Here is a 13,829-nt window from a genome sequence, read left to right as displayed (position 1 = left end):
TTAAAAGATTTTTTACATAATACATTAGACACGATATATACACATTATGTTAAAAATCTTCGAACTTACAAAGAGACTGAAGTAGTGAGCACGATATACGTGGCCTTGAGATTCGTTTTGCAGCTACAAAGAATCAAAATGCCAGGTTCATCTAAACATTCCTAAGCTAAATATATTTGAGTTGTGCGAATGACTTAGAGATACTATTCTTGGCGACTATTCGTATTGTCGTGGAACAAATAATGCCGCAAATAACCTAACGATTGCCATTAGTCGATTTACTTTTACGATCCTAATGCATTAATGTTAACTATTCAGCACGAAGATAATTGCATAGAAAATTATACATCAGTGTTCGCGGTATCACCAGTTATCATTAATAATCGAAACTCTTAACAGCGCTCACCGATGTTCAATACATTTTCTAACATTTATCGTCAGTTTTCAATTTCTATCTATGTATTGCACACATATAAAACCAATGAAAATTTTATATTTTACAAAAGTGTTCCTACCGATTCAAAATCAGTGCAAATTCTAACATTATCCTCTAGTGTTCACGTTTTTTTTTTAAAGTTTTTATTTTTATCTAAAAAGTCACTTCTCGCGTCTATCTGCGGCAAACAGACTATCGTTGGGATAAAATTAATTGGTTGCTCACGATCGCAGTTCCAACTGTGAATTTACGCCAAGCAGCACGTCTGTTTTTTCCAATTGATTTTGGCCCAACTATTCTTTCGTTGCCAGCGAGCAGACCAGCGGATTCTTGATCTCGTTTATCGTTAAATTAATTAATTCGTTTGTTCGATGCTTGCACAGCTGAACAGATAAATACGCAGGGATTCACGTACAAATACGATCAGTCTTTTGTAATTATAAGTTAACAGGACAATTACGTTCATTGCTACCGTCCGAGCATTCTAAAAATTCATTGCATACTCGAGATTTTGGTAAACATTCACCAAGTGGACATCGATGGCCCTTGCAGGACGCTATCGATGATCGTATGTCTTTTCTCGAAATTGTATGCTCCATCCAAGGGAGGTAATGATGAACTTTCGTGTAGACTCCAGGTCTCCCTGGTCTTGCGCAACCGTAACCGTTCGAAGTAATACCTGGAGAGAAAGCCATACAATTTTAATGATTACACTATCTCGCAACTAGAATCCTGATCAATCGCGTTTACAATATTTTTAATCTTTTCTTATCTTTTTTAGTACTACAGTGTGCGTGTGTGTGTGTGTCTTACCATGAAGAGTGTACTTGTTGTCCGATCCCGAGCAAACCAGAGGTCCACCACTGTCTCCTAAACAAGCATCTCTTCCTCCATTCTGTAATCCTGCGCACAGCATTCCCGATGTGATCCTGTATAAAGGAAGGAACAGAGTCTTCCTTCGACACTCCTCCGTCGAGATTACAGGTAGTTGTACCTCTTGCAACGTATCCGCTATTTAATAAAAAGTTAATCGAAAATTATTAAAAGGTATACATTAAAAGGTATATTATCGAAAGGTATACTTACGAAATATTCTTCCAATCTCAAACAGTTGTCCCCATCCCGTCACGGTACACATAGTACCACTTTTTGGCTCTGTTTCAGGAAGACATATCGGTCTAACGTAGTCGCTGAATACCACCTGCTCTTCGAGCCTCAGCATCGCTATATCGTTTATAAATCCGTTGTCAATGTACTCGGGATGCAAGGATATGTGGTCCAAACGTAACACTTGTTCGTAAGGACTCGGGAAACTCCCCCGACGCGTTGCTCCGATTCTAGCCACCCAATATTTATCTTGAGCACTGTCAAAAATATCGTACTTCGTATAAGGAAACCTCAGGTATACGTGTTCTTTTCATTAATTCAAGGACATTTTTTTATGTTTACAAATATTTATTAAAAGGTCACAATAATTATTATGTTACTATGCCAGTCTTATCAAGTTTTTCTTCAATCGTTTGTTCGTAACGGTGCTCGGAATTGAAGCCTAGTGTACTACTTTCATTTCATGATGAACCAGTTTCTTATTCGAGCAAGTGCAGCCAAGATTGCTAGTAATTTCGTTAAGGGTTCCACACAATGTTATTCTGGGCAGGTTGAACTAGTACCTACTGACCTATTTCACTCTCGTTTGAAATAGATTCAACGATAAAGAAAAGAAGTACCGAGGTAACGTAATTTTCCAGCGTTCCTGGCTTACTCTCATTCTCAAATGTCTTTGGAGTATAAAGAAGGCCAGTCGGCCAAGACTCGCTTTATTCGTCGGTACAGGATGCTTCAAAAGACGCGAATTCATGTTTTATCTAGCGGAACCAATGGTACAAATACCACAAATGTTTACGTTAATTTGAGTTATCGACAGGCAAATTAAAAATCTGAATATCTCTGATTGCTTGAAGTTTATAACTATCGTTTATTTACTGTTTGGATAATGACTTTGGTACCTTACTCAAGTTTTTGATCAATTTTAATTGAATTCATTTCTTCGATTTTAGTAACATGTTTCTTCCACTTACTGATAAAAGCAATGCGCTGCGGATACGACCCATCTGTCGCTGATGAGAGCACCGCCGCATTGATAATCACCTTCCTTGTAGAGAGCCACTTGCCACGGCCAACTTCCAGCCGAAGAGCTACCACCTCCGACTATCCTGGAACGTCGAGAAACATTCGATCTACTTCAATGCACACATTTCCCACAAATACGTTTACACATTTAATTTTCGTGTACCATGTCTATCAAAACCTTCTGTCCTGTTTAATATTAGCGCAATAACAAAGCAAATATAACGCGTAGAATATTGCTTTAATATTCTAAGCGTCGAGAATGCATAATGTGAAAATATCAGGTCTATCAAAACCTTTTGCTATTTTTAATATTAACGCAATAATAGAACAAATATAACTCGTAGAATATTGTTTTAATATTCTATACGTCGGGAATGCATAATGTGAAAATATCAGGTCTATCAAAACCTTTTGCTATTTTTAATATTAACGCAATAATAGAACAAATATAACTCGTAGAATATTGTTTTAATATTCTATACGTCGGGAATGCATCCGTGGGATGTGGAAATAACAGAACGTTTCGATGGATTAGCAATATTCACACGAATCTTGATAAAAATGTACGATGCCGATACATGGTATTATAGTTGCTCGTCTCGGAGCAATAACGACCGTTTGATATTCTAATTTTATGCGTATCCGTGTACCATACTTTTCTCTCTCTCTCTCTCTCTCTCTCTCTCTCTCTCTCTCTCCGACCGATATATTATTATTACTGAAACGCAGGAGGAGGGCATTATCCTTGGGCGTAGTTTGTATACAAAATAGTTGTATAAATGTTGCGGTCGGTATATAATTATGAGAAACTGGTTCAGTGAGTATACCTGGCCTGCGATGGTGCCTGCGTTCTTATTCCGCACTCAAGGTTCTTGCACTTGACCCTGAGAATCTCGCCGCTCGGGCATTCGGATGGTTTGAAAGTCAGGATCGTTTTGTCCAGAGATTTCTCGTTGTACGACAACGTGTAATACGAGCGACTGGACGTTGGCCTTTCGTCCAATACCTTTTCGACTGTCTCGTAATCTCTGGAGAACATTTGTCAATTCGTTGATACATTTAGCACGTGTTCTAATGCTCATAAGCTTATCATTTTCTTTAAAGGGGGTTCGAATAAATATCAAAGAACTACCCAACGTATTTTATGTCTCAATATTGAAACTAAAGTACCAGTAAAGAGTAGACTCTGTATGTTTAGCTGTGGAGATCAATTGAATTCTATCGAGCATAAGAATTTGACCAGTTTCGAGACACTTCATTTTTTGGTAGTTTATATTTTAGAAACTTTAAGAGAAAAGTGGGAAACATCAACCGATAGTATTATGTAATACTTACTGATACGTAATCGCCTTGCAAACCGCTCTGCCAAGATCTTCGATGGTCCAGGTAGCCTGTCTCTCTTGCAACAGATCATCCATCCCGCTTAAACACAATTTCCCCCATTTCCCGTTCTTTCGTATGTTTATGTAACCCTTTTCGTTGTAATTGTTAATTTCCTTCTTGACATTGTTCGTGGTCATAGCCTCGTTATTTTTCGTATTCACATGGATCGAGTTCCCGTGAGCCAAAACATCTTTCGTGTTTGACGATATTTCCCTTCCAGATACGAGGATAGTGGCGTTAGATCGCTCACGATTATCGAAAACCGTTCCTTCTTTAACCGTTGACTCGTTCTTCGTGGTTATAATTTTGTCCAGTTGAACGTTGCTCTTGGATGCGCGGATGGTCGTCGATTCCGAGATGGAAGACTCGACTGCTTCTTGATCGAAGACGACGTCCTTGTCAGTGCTGGATTCTATTTCGGAAAAATATTCCTGCGGGAGTGCGTAGTCTTCGGTCACGGTAGGCTCAAAATTATTCTCATATTTCGAGGACGCACTTGTTTTCTCGTGGTTTGGTATTGCATCGTCTTCTATGAGTGCGGCACACTTTTTTTCGTCCTCTCCTTCGGGGCAGTCCGCGAAGCCATTGCACACCTTGTCTTGATCCACGCAAGATCGGCTGTTACCGCAAACGAATTGCCCCTCCTCGCACCAGTCTGACAAGCAATCGAAGAAAAGAAATTATTTTGTTGAGCCCTCTGTTCCTTGCAGAGAAAGAAAAATTGTTCATTACTTTATCAGAATTTGTTCCAATTTCATTACGCGTGTTTAATGATATTTTCGTCTTATCGGAATTGTGATAGTATTGAAACTGTTTGTCAGATGCGATATCTGTCAATAATCATTTGTAAGAATAAATACCGCAGTCTGTTTCGTCCGAATAGTCCCAGCAGTCGGCCACACCGTCGCAAATTTTCTGGTGGAGGAGCTGCGCTTTTAAAAAGTCGGCGCACGTGCAGTTGGCTTCGTCTTCCGAATTCGAGCATTCACCCAGCATGTTGCATCTGCCGCTGGAGGGCAGACATTTTCCGTCTCTGCATAGGAAACCGAAACAATCGTCTGTGAAAACGGATGGCGTGGGATAAGAATTTTTAATCGCAGACAAAGTGATCGCTGTGTAATCGTTTCAGGGGTCACATGTACCTGGACACATTGAAAGAAATTAGTTTCTGCTCGTTGATAACATAGAAATTTAGTCTCTGACTTTAAAGTTTGCCATTTTATTAGGAGTATGCAAAAACCGCTCACATTTCGATGTCTCCTTTTATGAATTACGCAAACATTATTGTTTATATTCTTGGTAACTTTTTATATTCTGTGAAACTCTTTTTTTTCTTTTGCGAAAGTTGCGCGTCTTTTTATACCGTTAAAAATGTTTAAATACACCGACGATAAAGTGATATTCCAACGCAACAATTCAAGGGAATCTTTTTCAAGGTGAGCAATGGTTGTAGCAGCCGAAGATCAACACTTTAATTCATGGTATATTTCATTTTGGTTTATTAATAAATGAACTTTTCAAGTAAAAACTTTTGCATACTTCCAATAATAAAATTAATAATTTTTAGAAATACACTGGAAGAATAATCCCAGAGTCGAGACCATGTCCAACGATTCAGGTAGATACAACCCCTTAAGATGTTCCCAAATAGTTACCAGTTTCTATACTTTTCTCTGTGGTAGAAATCATCTTATCGCCGCGGTCTTCGACCTTGGTCAGAATCTTGGTGAATATCTCGACCCCGTCGCGAGTCATCGTGAACCCCGCGGTCGAGTTCATGAGGGTCTTGTTTCCAGTGGCGATGTCCGCGATTTCCTTCAGCTTCTCAAAGTCGAGAAACGGCCGAGTTTCCTGTCCCTTCGAAACGTGAGGCTGCGACGTTCCGATCGGTCTCGAATGATTCTTGCTGCTCTTCGCTGGCTTGTCATCTGTTCCTATCTCGGCTAATTGTTTCAGTTTTTCCAACAAAAATCGATTCTCGATCGCGGAGATCTTCCTGTCCGACGTCTGTATTGTTTGCGCCTCCGTACCCGTCAAGGAAGGCGTCTTTTCTATTTTATCTCCTTTGTTTGAATCTTCCACCGCCGTTTCGTCTTTAAAAGAACGATTCTCTTCTCGATTCTCACCCACGGAAAGTTTTTCTTGTACCGATACTCGCGGAGTCGACGCTTCCTCTTCCTGGAGTTCCGAATGTATCACTGGAAGAGAAGTGGAATTGGTAACCACAAGTTTCAATACGACAGGATTCTCTTTAATGTTCGAGGATATTTTAGTGCTGATGGACGTCACCACTTCTATTATCTGTTCTATTCTGGGATATCCGTCGCCGGAGTTTTCGCGTTTTGTCGTGTTCCTAGCGCGATTCTGAACGCCGAACAACTGCTCAAGAAGTATGGCATCGTCCGTCGTACTTCGGTTCGTGGATTTCTCGACGTTCTTCGATACTTTCTGGCTATCCACCTTGGGTCTCGGCCTCACAGGTCTGCCAATGGCAGTGTTACTCTTGACAGGTGCCAGGGTGACCAAGTTTTCCACCACGTAGGCCTTCAAAGTATCGTTGTAGATCTTCTTCCGGGTCTCCAGCGATCCAGGTCGATTCATGGTTCCATTAGAGGCCAGGTCCGATTCGACTTCTGTAGACGGTCTACTTTCCGACCAACTGCTGTTTTCGACTTCTCCAGGAGTGTGCTTCAGGGTGTCGATTTCAATGAAGGTGGAGTTTCTCGACACGTTCGGCGTTATCTTTTCTGGTGGCGTTTGCTTGGTGTCTTCGTTCTTTAGAATCAGTCTGTCCACGTTGTTATACGATGGATGAATCACTTCCGAGTAAACCTCCGTCGTGCTCATCTTCAAGAATTTCTCGTCGTCTATCATACCCTGACTGTTCGATTCCGTCGACGTTACGCGTTCGGACAGCTCGAGCTTTTCGTGATCCGCTGGAATATTCGCTTCGAAGCCACCGCCCTGGTCTTCGAAGAATGTCTCTATCTCCACAACTTTTTCCAGGTTCGGCAACTCTTGCGACCCATTCTTCTGTGAATTGCTCCCAGTCCTCGTACTCTGAGCCTCCTCGACAAATTTCTCCTCGCCGTTGATTATACTGTCCGTCACGGCGTTGGTCTTTTGCTTCGACAAGGTGTCCTCTTTATCGTTCACAACCGACGCGATTTTGTCAACAGGTATCGTGTGCCTGAAGGGTTTCAGCGTTCCAGAGTTTTCGATTAGACTCGGCCTGAAGCCAGCACCGTTGAGATCAGGTGTCTTGTAGCTCGTGTAGACTGGCTCCTGGGCAGTTTTGTCAACCTTTCTGTCCTGCAAAGCGTTACTATTGTGCTTGGTGACGGCTTGGATGTCCGAGTATCGATTCCTAGGCTCCAGTTCGATGTCTGCGTCGGGAACGGGCTCTGCTACCCCTACCCTCGAGATTTTCGTGGTGAACTCCACGCTCGGTTCGGTGGGTTTCTGCACGTTCCACCTGGGAGTACTTGAACTCGACATGAAATTACTCGAATTCTCCTTTTCCGTGTCAACAGAACTTTGGTCCACTGTCTTTTGGCTATGTTTTAGGTTTTCTAATTGACCGACAGATTCCTGTTGTCCAGCTGCCGTGTTTGTGTACGAAATCCGCGAACTAGGGACTCTCCATCCGGTCTCGTTCTCATTGGTGGACCTGTACGGTTTAGTGAACGAAAACTCCATTTTCTCGGGCTGAGCAGAGGTTCGAAGCTTGATGTCGTACGTCTCCGCCGGCAACTGACCCGAGACTTCTATTTCCGGTTTCTCGATCTCGTCCATTTTCGGAGGCATAGTGAAGATCTGTCCGTCCTCCATTAGTCCTGGTATCTTGTTCTTGAATTTCCCATTCACCCGGAAGTTCACCATCTCCTGGGGCACGATTCTGTCGTGCGGAAAGTCGCTGTCGCCCGTGTCGAACGTGCTCATCCCGGGAACGTCCGCGAAAGAGTTCTCCGGCGGTTCTGGGAGCCACGTTTTCGACGTAGTCGACTCAGGAATTGCACTTTGTACGGTGTGCTGAGGAGCTTTCACCGTTGACTCGGGGACAAATGCTTCCCCAGGTTTCGTATTGCTGTAATTCACTTTGTTGTTCGTCGTTTCGACATTACCAGGCAGTAATTTCAATTCCGTGTTCACGTAGGGTATGATCGGCTTCCACGGTGACATCTCCAAGTCTGGCTTGCGGAAATCCTTGAAAATGTCCTCAGCTTCGATTCGAGTGGGAGCCATCGTGGACGTTGGGACTCTCGTGGTAGATTCTTGGATAGTTTCGTTGCGCCGTTCGTTGTTTGCGGTGTAATTGACCTTCTGTTTGATTTTAATGGGTACAGTGTGCGCGTTGCTGCGAGTTGGCTCCTCCGTTACCGCCGCGGAGGACTTAATCGTAGTTTCCTCGAGAGCTAACGGTCCCTTGGTACTGTTCTTCGCGTCGGGCTGCGTTTTAACACTCTCGGTGGCGTTGGCCTTGTTTTGAGACGTGGCGTTCACTTTTGTTGCTTTGTATGTGCCCTGAATCGTAGGTATATTGCTGAAATCGATTTCGGGCTCGCTAGACTCTGGCTTGGTCGGTTTCGTTTTTGATTTCGGGCTTGTTATCAGCGTATTGTTTCGACTTGGACGCAGAAGTCCGTTCTTGGTGATCATCGCGTTCCTCTGCTGCGACTGTTTCTGACTTCCAGATGAATCTTGATTTATTCCTGAGTTAGAGAGAAAAAGAATACGCTCATTCTAAGAATAATATTCGAGGTAATTACAGTAATTAATTTATCGGACTTAATCATCGCTCACAACGGGTGCTTACTTTTCACTGATATCGTGGTGAGGTCCAATTCCATGTCCTTAAACAGGGATGACGTCGAGTACGTCTCCTTCGCGATAATGTCTTCGATCGTATCCTCGATATTCGTGATCGATCGTGGTATCTTCCTCCTGTCCAGATATATCCTGAAGAAGACTTTCAGAACACCGTTTTCGAATTTGTCTATGACGGTCTTCTGATAAGCGGTGCCCAACACGCTCCTTCTAAATAGGAGCTCGAACTGAAACACGGTAATGGAACTCGTCAGGTTGTTTTAATTTATTAAACCAAAATTCCTTAACGTTCGTTTCTATACTCACTATATTCTTATATTTTCGTTCCTTCTCACGAAACACCATGCTCGTATTTAATTTCAACATGGGATTGTATTTTTCACCTTTGGCCACCCTGAAGGTGCACGTGAATCCAACGATCGCTGAAATTATTAACGAACCCTTGAGTTACTTTCGTGGAATTTGTGAATACTGTTCGTCGGGCAACCTACAACTCAATTTAAACACTCTCATCGAGTAAACTGTAATCGTAATTCAGATTTACTTAAAGTGTATTACGAATTCATACTAGTCGTAAAATTATGATGGAAGCGTAATTAAAGTTCGTGCTTAATGGAGAATAAATGCTGCATGCATAATTAGTTTCAGGTTCGCGAATTAATTTATTCAAAGTACGGGATATACAAAATTATTGAAAATCATTCGAACTGGGTGACGATAGATCGTACACTCGATCATTTTCGCGAAACTGTAATTGGGCGAGATAATTGAAATATCGTGCTTACCATTTTTTGAGTCTGTCCGAAGAGCTGAAACAAATAAGAATAATTTGACTGTCTAGCGATTATAGGCGACGCGAGAAAAGGAATTGTAAATCATAAACGAACCTCCCATCCATAACGCTAGCCCAGCGATCGCGAAGACGGCGATTAATACTAGCATGGCGGAGATTATTAGCATTGCGCTGCCAACTTTCCACGTGGTACTGCCTCTTTGTTTCTTGCTTTGCTGTGGAGACACTCTGGACCATGTCGACCGTGGTGGTAAATAATAATCGTTCTATAATTAAACAGAAACGGATACGTCCATTTTATACGAATTCTCGGCTGTGCATTCTTAATACGCGATACTGCATTCGTCATTGCAAAACTCTCGCAAGCATCGATCGTTTAACAAGTATGTGTATCAACTAACAGCGATATTTTACGCGATAACGTGAAATTCCTCGAGTTCATTCGACTACATTCAAACGTTTTATTCTGTTCGCAGTCGTATGTAATTAACTTCAGAAATTCACTCGTTCGTAAATCGCTTGCTCGCATTAGACTGCAGACTTGATAAATTCATTGCTACTTTGCATACGTCAATATATCTTTTTCATTTCCGTCTACACTCCACATGCATAAAATCCGCAGTCTGGTTATTATACGTGCTGTATATCCAACTATCCCGTTTTGGTCTTCTATATTTTATTAATCAATGACCAGCGTCTAACTGTACATTTAAAAATGTAAAGCGATGCGTGTCGTTCGGTTCGCGATGATAATAATAATTTTCTTGTCAGTTTTATGGAGCATGGGTGGAGCATAAAAGGTGGTATCATTTTGTCCCGCGCTGTATCCAGTGACCAACTAACCGCCGCTGTTCGACGATTCAATAAACCGAACCGTCGATAAATTTAGTCAGGCGTACAGTAATACCAATAACGGTACCAGCGTCGAGATGGAATGCTTAAGAAACAAAATGAAAGGAAGGTTTCGAAGTGAAGCACGGCAGGTGGGACCGTACAGAAAACTCATATCGTTCCGATCAGCGGTACGCGGGCCATGATGGTTAATATGGAAATAATCTATTACGGCGTGGTCACACTTGTATTCCCGACCAAGTGGTACTGTTAGCACATTTGTCACGGTTCTCCTCCGTGAATTTCATACTACGCATGGCTGACATTCTGCCGTAACTTTTAAAGATAAATGATAGTATTTTCTTGTTCGTCGTAGAAGCAACCTTCGTCCAATATTTATCTCAAATAATTTATTTTATTGTACAGATGGTCACGCAATTCGGTCCACTTAATTCAATTTCCGTCAACAATTATTTATTATTCTTCTATAAACTGGATGTAAACTACAAGCACAGAAGTTACAGTAGTTGCTTCGAGATAGTCAGGTTGGAAAATGTAATTGGACAATTTTTTTTAAGTACAGTCTTACTGCCCTCGCACGCGCTTAGAATAAATTAATAGGTATATAATCATAATACTCATAATAATCATAATACTCGTGAAATGATTGTGGCCACAAGGGTGACTATTACTGCACGACTTCTCTACGTTCTGTTTCAGATTTTAATGAATTATATTTCACAAAATTGGCGCGGTCAGTAATTGTTATTTTTCTCTTAATGATTATAATTCCGGTTTTTGTAACATGTCAAATTTTCAGCAAGTTCCTACATTCATGTGAAAATCTGTATGATTCATAAGGGTCTGTGCTAAAATTACACAATTTTTATATCGTGTTTCATAAAACTGGAGTGGTTAATTTAAATCGAAACAGGTTTATATGATTCATGTTTATTCAAGGAACAATCAAGCGGAGTTTTGTTAAAATCCTCCATTAATAAATAAATTCGCAGAGCAACAACCTTAATAATTTATTCTTCGTGATTCGTCTGTTTTCCAACTTCTTTTATGAAGATTAAAAATGGAGATCATAGTTCTATGCAATCGCTTTGTGTTCGTGGAACTGTCACTCCATTCTTTGTATCCTTGAGAACAACGAAGATATCAAAGTAGTCGAGACAAACGAATCAATCAACATACCCGTCGTAGTTTGTATAGTATTCGAGTAATAGACTCGACGTCTGTCGCGAGTTGACACGCGGAACGTATTCCGACGTGCGGTGTTGATGACGATGGCTAACGACTCGATCAACGGTGAAAAATAATTTCACGCTTAAGTGTTATGACCGATCGAGTCTTCATGGCCACATAATCGGAAGTCTGTGTGTACTCCGAGGTCGTTGGCTTCGAAATGAGGGAACCAATCGTCCAAGAGCAAACTGTGACGCAAGTAGAATGTCATTACGGAGTACGACGTGATACTTTTTCGACGTACCATATTTATATGGATTAATGTATACGTATACACTGGTCGTAAAAAGTTACGAATGATTTCAAATATACCAGAACATAATTAGAATTTATTTATATCATTTGAGAAGCTTATAAACCGTTGATCTGAGTGGAGATTATAGACGTTTAGACGGTGGAATATTTTAATTAGAAATAATTTTAATCCACAACTAACAGGAAGTAAAGTGTTACGTGCAATAGTACATTGAACGAATCATCCAATCCGAAACAGTACGGTTTGTTAGATGAGTGGTCGCCAACCGAATCGAATTGAAGATTCGCCAGCGCGCCGAGAATTCCATGGCCGTGCACCGTTAAAGGTTTATCGATGTCGTGATTCGCTAAGAAATATCGTGCAGTGTTTTTCTTGGTCTTTTTCTCGCACAATGGCCAGCGCAGCAACTGCACACGTGCTGCGTTCAGCTGTAACCATCAAGATGGTCACGGATGGAACACGTTGTAGACATTGGTTTGCACGAATCACAATGCAAATCTCTCAATGTTTTTCTTACGTACCGTCTCGTCGGGAATACTTGCGAAGATTTTACAGTCAATTCAGTCGCTTTTCTTCTTTTTTTATTTTCCAGACTTCGTACGTTACGTACGAGATTACAACGGAGCTTCTATTATGCGTTAAGACGACGTATTTGCAAGACAAAGACTTGGCGGGGAAGGAAGTGTTCCGAATCACTCGGAGGTCTGCAAAGTCGTAAAGGTCCATTCTTTCCAGGGTCTCCTTGATTTATTGCCCGCCATCTTTTTCATTAGCATCCAGAACAAGGAAGAAATGAGAAAAATTAAGCGATAAAGCATCCACGTCGAAGCGAGGGCACACGGTTTATGTATTTCCTCAAGCTCGCTGAACGCATTCGCCAAATGGTTCGACGTGCTTTGAAAGTTGTAACGAAAGTTTCATTCTGCTGTATCAATATCAGATTATATCTCCAGGTGTACGTCGATCGCAGAGAGTAGAAAATGACAACGTACGAGAAGGTTCGGCGTGTCTCTTGGCAGTTAAGTGTATAGAATGCAAACGGATCCGTAGAGAATTGTCGTTAATGAAGCATTCGGCTCCTTTGAAACGTTATTCGCATAAAAGCTCTGAAAGGGTCGTATACGGTCTCTGTCAAGCCTACGCGCCGCGCCAGCTTATTATTATTATTCCCATTCTCGAGGGGCACGCCAAAAAGTTGAAGTTCGAAATTTTACGATTGAATAACAATCGAACTCCAGCATCGTCATCGTTGCGGGTTGATTACAATTCCGCATAAAAGTGTGCCGTGGAAGAGTCCACGAATTTAGCATTTTGAGACCGCTATAATTTATTTCGATCCCATTTATCACGATTCGGAACAATTGGTGAAAATGAGCTGCCAAGTTAATATAGGAATATTAATGTAATATTTCGAAGGGTGATTTAGGAACGTGGCAGCATGTTTACATTTTGTTTCGAGATGGTCACGTTCAAAAGTATAATTAGGAACTTTTGCAAAAGTACAAGATTATTCACCAAGGAATTGAATACATAACTTCTGAAGATAATATGTTAAACAAAATAAATCTGTGCAGGTTCTATTAGCTTGGCGAAATTGCAAAGATAAGTACTAGTTTAAATTCAACAAAAATAATTGTCGGTTATATAAAAACAAAGTGTTAGACTTGTATAAATTTGTACGAGTTGTTTGACAGTCAACCTGTTAATTATTTCAGGTATCCGATTGGTCATGGACCCATCGGACGTTAAATTAAATCGGCTTTTAAAAGTGGACAAAGGCGTCGATCAACCATGCTGATTTATGCGATTCTCATTGACAGTGACTCAGCGTCATCTCGTCAGTATGCTCCAGAATGATAGTCATCTGCATTTGGGTCAGTCCCTTGAGCAATGGTGCATCGATTTTCATGTAATTTGCATTC

General features: G+C 41.2%; 1 protein-coding gene across 2 annotated transcripts in view; it reads right to left on the bottom strand.

Annotated features, from left to right (window-relative positions):
- Positions 1-5: 5 nt before the first annotated feature.
- LOC128877394 (uncharacterized) overlaps positions 6-13,829 on the bottom strand; it is a 33,297-nt gene continuing 19,473 nt past the window's right edge. Inside the window, exons 2-13 of one of the 2 annotated variants that reach the window (XM_054124668.1) lie at positions 9,664-9,835; positions 9,562-9,585; positions 9,083-9,198; positions 8,766-9,003; positions 5,605-8,661; positions 4,810-5,007; positions 3,902-4,604; positions 3,394-3,594; positions 2,515-2,673; positions 1,523-1,800; positions 1,250-1,447; positions 6-1,115 (exon numbers count right to left, since the gene is read on the bottom strand). In XM_054124668.1, the coding sequence (XP_053980643.1) occupies positions 874-1,115; positions 1,250-1,447; positions 1,523-1,800; positions 2,515-2,673; positions 3,394-3,594; positions 3,902-4,604; positions 4,810-5,007; positions 5,605-8,661; positions 8,766-9,003; positions 9,083-9,198; positions 9,562-9,585; positions 9,664-9,835 (5,586 nt within the window). In that variant the 3' untranslated portion in view covers positions 6-873. The remainder of the gene's footprint in view (positions 1,116-1,249; positions 1,448-1,522; positions 1,801-2,514; positions 2,674-3,393; positions 3,595-3,901; positions 4,605-4,809; positions 5,008-5,604; positions 8,662-8,765; positions 9,004-9,082; positions 9,199-9,561; positions 9,586-9,663; positions 9,836-13,829) is intronic. The other variant, XM_054124669.1, reaches the window with a different exon arrangement.

Source organism: Hylaeus volcanicus, chromosome 5, assembly GCF_026283585.1.
Source record: "Hylaeus volcanicus isolate JK05 chromosome 5, UHH_iyHylVolc1.0_haploid, whole genome shotgun sequence".
Lineage (NCBI taxonomy): Eukaryota > Metazoa > Arthropoda > Insecta > Hymenoptera > Colletidae > Hylaeus > Hylaeus volcanicus.
Note: the sequence above shows the minus strand (reverse complement) of the source record. Positions and strands in the feature narration are given on the sequence as shown.